This window comes from Danio aesculapii, chromosome 15, assembly GCF_903798145.1.
Source record: "Danio aesculapii chromosome 15, fDanAes4.1, whole genome shotgun sequence".
In the NCBI taxonomy this organism is placed as follows: Eukaryota; Metazoa; Chordata; class Actinopteri; order Cypriniformes; family Danionidae; genus Danio; species Danio aesculapii.
The window spans coordinates 35,886,954-35,892,953 of record NC_079449.1 but is presented as its reverse complement, the minus strand read 5'-3'; the positions used below and the strand labels follow the sequence as shown (position 1 = coordinate 35,892,953).

The window sequence follows — 6,000 nt, the reverse complement described above, 5'->3', positions numbered from 1 at the left end:
TTGGATAAAAGCGTCTGCTAAATGACTAAGTGTAAATGTAAATATTTATATTACTCAGTAGTGAACAATATCGCTAATTTAAAACTAATTGATGGTCAAGTTATAACCAAGAGCTTAAAAATATGAAAAGCTTATTTGCTCAAACATTTAACTAAGTATTTATGCATAAAACATATTTTATTACTGTGCGTTGAAGAACTGACAATAAAAAAATGGAAATTATTAAAAACAACATTATCTCTTTTGCATATTATCTCTTTATATGACCTTGGAGTTGCGGGGTACAGTACTAAAGCGTTATATTAGAAACATGCTAGCATTTAGTTATAGAAAGTGACACAGTTCCTGAAATAAATATCAGAGTGCTACGTATAAGCTTAACCAATATTGTTTTTTTTTCTTACAATTATTGACAATGAATCGATAGTTTTTAATTGCACAATTGATTTTAGTTTGATTTTGGGATATCAGCCAGTAAATGCTTACTCTATCTTAAAAGTATCTTTAAAAAATCCTCTTACTGTCAGTAAACTGTTATTTCTATTAGTTTAACTCAGGGGTCATCAAACTTGTTCCTGGAGGGCCGGTGTCCTGCAGATTTTAGCTCCAACCTTAATCAAACACACCTGAACAAGCTAATCAAGGTCTTACTAGGTATATTTGAGACATCCAGGCAGGTGTGCTGAGGCAAGTTGGAGCGAAACCCTGCAGGGACACCGGCCCTTCTGGACCAAGATTGGTGACCCCTGGTTTAACTACTTTAGGTTGTTTCGTTGGTGATGGGGTTTGGATTGGTGCTATTTGCATGATGTGAAAGGTTACTCTCAGCAGACACATGCTAGAGAAAAGATGACAAAAGTGTGGGAAATTTGTTTGTTTTTTTTTACCATGAATTTAAAGTAGGCTACAATTGCCAATTTGTCCACTGTGATCAACCAGCCTTTTATTTTTGCACTGTTTTTGCAGAAAAAATATAATACCAAGATTTTTATTTTTCAACCCGTTCATCATATTTATTAACCTGGCTTCGAAATATAAAGAGTTATAAAGTTATCAGCATCTGCCAAAATGTTTAATCAATACATGTAGGGCTGCAAGATTAATTGTATTATCACGATAACGATATTTGTGGTGCACGATCAATAATTAAATATCCTCGCAATTTTACAGTATAAAGACCAAGTCGTCATTTTAATGAGTGGAGTTTACGGATTGTACCGCATTACAAGCATGAAGTGACTGTGTCTAGATTGCAAGTATTTTTGCAAGTATGTTGATCAGGTAGCCTTTGCTTCTGTTCAGTCCAAACTTCCCAAGGTAACACAAAAAACCTCATTAACCACCTTAAAAGCCATCACAAAGTGGCTGTCGTCAATGTGTTAATGAGCTCTGGAAAATTCTGCTTTTGGAATTTTCTATGCATTACTAACATCACTAAACTAGACAACATTTGTTTTCTAAGTTAATCAAACATTCGCAGAGATTCAGCAGTTTTTTTCTTATGCATTTGCCAGTCATGTAGATAGAAGACACTGTAACCAATTGTTCCAATGTAAAAAAAAAAATAATAAATTTGGTTCGTTTTCATCAATCTGATGCAACCTTTATTATTTACAAGAAAAGTTAATTAAAAGTTTCAGATCAATTAAACTCAATTTATAAAAAACTAGCCTATTATATGCATTAAATAATGAAATAGCCTAGATAACTAATTTCCTTTATTTCCAATTAGACCATGCACTTTATTCTGTTTTACAGTTTTAATAGGTATGGCTTTTTTTTAAAATAACATTCGTTTAACAAATATTTTAGCACATTGAAAGTAATTAAATTATCAGTATTTTGATTAAAACTTCATGCAAAGGATCAGGAATTGATCGCACATGCAAAAAAAAACTAACAAAAAAAAAAACAATCATCCAACACATGCATCGCTCTATTGCCATGTGTTCGAGGATAATTTTTTTTTCTGTTATTGTGCAGCCCTGGGTTGATTTACATTTTCACAATGCTATGATCAGTTAGTTTCTTAATAATCTTATAAGTGCCTTGCACATCTTTTTTTGTCTTTTATTAATTTTACATTGGTGAAAATCACCAATCAAGGCAACTGAAAATGTGAGTGGCCACAGTAGAATATACTTGAGTTAGGCATGTTGCTATTGCTGTTTGCATGACCATTAGCATTTGTCCATGACAAGTGTTGTACAATCATAAATTGGGTTTCCCTGCTGGCTAAGATGCATCATGCTTTTGGCATGATCTGTTTGATGGAGGGTGTGCTGGTGATCTGTAAGTGTAAGTGGACATAAGGATTATTTTATTTTGAATAGCATGTTACAGTGGACAACAATTGATGCATCATCAGGTTTTTGTCCCATTAATGATGTCAACCAATTAGAGCACTGAAGCTCCTCATTATACAGCTTTCAAACATGGTTAAACAAATAGTAGAAAATGGTACTGGTGCTGCTAGATAGATTTATCCAATGGAGAACAGGTTTGTGAAGCTGTGGCATCAGTACTCCTGTCTTTAAAGCCCCGGTATACTTCAAACAAATCTCTTTTTTGTTCATCGTTTGTTGGCAAAAAGAAGTTTGAAAAGACTGAGTGACAGTATACTGTTTTCAAACACACTAACAAACCTGCACTGCCGCTAGCTGGGTTGTAAATGTTTTACACTGCTTGCGTGTTCCCCAAAACACAACAATGATGGCTTTGAGAGAAAAAAACATTTCATAAACATCTGGCAGACAAACTTCTTCACGAGAAGCACCACTGTAGCACATCAGATCTTTAGATTGTTTTCTGTTTGTTACAGACAGACACCGGATGGCACTGCCAGTGCACTCATAGAAAAGATGTGGCGCAACAAGGCAGGCTTCCCCTCTGCTGTTTCGATCATACAGGTGCGGATACATCTGTACCAGCTCCGCTACTCTTCAGTGTATTAATGTGGCTAGTGTTGTTGGTTTGGATGTTGATCTCTTGTCTGACTCCTGTGGAATGAGGAAATATTGGGAAAAACACACCCATCGATTGCATAATCGCCATGGACCAATTAAAGGTGTTTTTAAAGCCAAAATTAACTCTCTCACAAGGTTACTTCGGTGAGCTGTTTCAAACTGCATAAACTTAAAATGAACTTCGTTTTGGGTGAATTTTGTTTGAAACTGAATAATTTCAGTTCAAATTACAATTTAGTTTGAGGCATACCTTCTTGTTAGGGGCTTTGTGAAGACAAGATAGCTAGTAAAAAGTGTCTTGTGTTTGTAGCCGTTGCTTCTTTAATTATACTTTAATTGTTGGAAGAAAGGAAGAAAGTTCTGCCTTGTCATTAACTATAAGCACGTAGTTAAAGATACAAGCAATGATTTATTGGGATACAACATGTATGACGTTTTCTGACTCTGACACGCAGACACATACACATCATCTGATACCATGACAATCATAACAGACATACTGTAAGCAACATTGTGTATTTTGAACTCTGCATTAAAAAAAATTGTAGATAGTGTGTAAAGATGTACATAAGAGATCAGACATACTTTTAACGGTAAGCATCATGCTCTTGCTGATGTCGGATCCCACTCCATTGCTGGCCTGACACAGGTAGTATCCCCGATCTTCTTCTAGAACATGGCGGATCAGCAGAGAACCATTGGATAGGATTTGAATACGACCTGTCAGTGGAACCGGATGGTACTGCTGGGGGTTTCCTATACCTTTAAAAACAAATTAAAGTCCATCACTGGCTCATAAAAATGTTTAAATTTATGTTTTAGACATGCAGTAGCAAATTGTTACCTTTGGCATGTTTCCAAACAACTTTAGGAGGAGGGTACCCTTCAACAGAGCAGTTTAGAACCTCTGACTTGCCGTAGATACCATCCTGGTTATTAGGCTGAACCCGAAAACGAGGGGGAACTACAATGAAGAACATAATATTTTTGTAAATTGTATACCAACAAAGTGATTGTCAAATTAAACATATTCGGTTGGATATGAATATTTGTTAAACAAGCCCTAACCTTTAAACAAGTAATCCTGGTCTAGAAACGTATTTGCTAAATTACAGTAAAGCATCATATTTCATTATGCTGATCTATAAACCTCTTCCCATTGCTCACCTGTTACTATTAGTTGTCTCTCTGAACTGACAGTTGCTGCGTCATTGCTGGCAATACAGGTGTAGTTTCCATTGTGCTTGAGTGAAACTTTGGATATCTGAAGGGAACTCATGAACTCCTTGGTTTCAATAGTGACTCCTGCTGTTCCCGACACAATCTCCTGCCCATCCTTCCTCCAGGTGATCCGGATTGGCATGTCTCCGGAGGACACCACACAGGCTATGTACATCAGCTTACCGATGGAGGTGGGAGGGAAGTCAAAGGGCTGGATAAGGGGAGGAACTGATGAAAGAAGAGAGGGACAGATTTTCAGTATTACAAATCTAATCCTCCGTGGTCTGCAGTGTAATCCTGACCCCATCACCCTCCAAAAAATGCACAGGCACATACACGCTAACACACATCCCACCCCTCCAGCCCATAATAGCTGCTCTAATTAGAGCCCAATTGGCATGGGGAATAATGGCATTGCCATGGAAACAGAGGTGGGGGGCTCCATCGGAGACATCTGGGGGATTTAATCTGGGGCTCGTTAAAATTCAGCTAATTAAATCAGAGACATGACAAGACAAGCAGCACACTATACTGACTTCACACTAGAGTCAGTGTTCTGTTGTACAAGTATACACATACACATTCATGCAAATGAACACAGTGGACCTCACTGTCTTTGTACCAGAGCTGTGGCCTCTTTTATGGACACATATGGTGAAGTGAAGATTCAAAATCTAACCTTCTTTTCATTTACATTTAACATACTGAAAAATACCCCCCTCCACCTCCATACACATGCTAAGCACACTGGGTAATTGATGAATGGTTGTAATGCTGCGGAAGGCCTGTAATCCTGTTAATCAAAGGCTATTAGTCGTGTGCTTTCTCTCAGGGTCTTTGTGCCAGCTGAGGGGAAAGACCATCCTCAACCCTCACCGCCCACCTAAAGCTTAAATATATACTCATTCGAACACCACACACACTCAATTTACCAAAACACACAGATTCTGCCAACATAAACCAATATACTTCATAGAAGAAATTAAAAAGATAAAGCATCCAGTGGGCATCTGTTCATTAAGTAAGAATGTTTTCAAGAAATGGCAAGTCTCAAATAAAAAGGTTTTGGAAAATTCTTTTTTCAGTTTTTTTGCAGTTACTGTACAACTCATCCGGGAAGGCTTTCCACAAGGTTTAGGAGTGTGTTCATGGGAATCGTTTGACAATTCTTCTAGAAGACTATTTGAGAGGTCAGGTACTGATTTTGGATGAGATTCAAAATTTTCTAATTCATCCCAAAAGTGTTCTATTAATTTGTTCACATAAATCTCCTCCATGTCTTTATGGACCTTGCTTTGTGCACTTTAGCACAGTTATGTTGGAATCCCCAAACATTCTCACAAAGTTTGGATCACAAAATTTTCAAAAATGTCTTGGTACACTGAAGCATTAAGAACTAATTTCATCAGAACTAAGCTCAGCTAGCTCAACCCCGGAAATACAACCTCACACCTTAATTTCATTCTACCAAACTTTTCAATTGGTAAAGGGCAGTCAGACAAAAACTTTTTCCTAAAAACCCTTAAACTCAGACTCATCAGGAGAACACATCTCCACTGCTGTAGAATCCAGTGTTTGTATGCTTTACACCAGTGGTCCCTAACCCCCAGGCCGTGCACCGCTACAGATCCGTGGATCAGCTGGTACCAGACCGCACAAGAATCATTAATTATTTCCGTTTTATTTATTATCTGAGTCTGAATGATCTTTTATTCTGAAAAATCTTTTGTTCTGAAAAATTACTATATTCTCTCGGTTACGTCTTTGTCACTTAAGCTCTGCAAGCATGCAAAAATAGGCATCTTTGGAAAGT

The 6,000-nt window shown here is 37.2% G+C and overlaps 1 protein-coding gene across 2 annotated transcripts in view; it reads right to left on the bottom strand.

The window, feature by feature from the left end:
* The window catches only part of LOC130242272 (cell adhesion molecule DSCAML1), a 163,505-nt gene that overhangs the window by 37,658 nt on the left and 119,847 nt on the right, over positions 1–6,000 (bottom strand). For both annotated transcript variants that reach the window (XM_056474324.1, XM_056474325.1), the window contains exons 9-11: positions 4,134–4,415; positions 3,811–3,930; positions 3,552–3,728 (exon numbers count right to left, since the gene is read on the bottom strand). In XM_056474324.1, the coding sequence (XP_056330299.1) occupies positions 3,552–3,728; positions 3,811–3,930; positions 4,134–4,415 (579 nt within the window). The remainder of the gene's footprint in view (positions 1–3,551; positions 3,729–3,810; positions 3,931–4,133; positions 4,416–6,000) is intronic.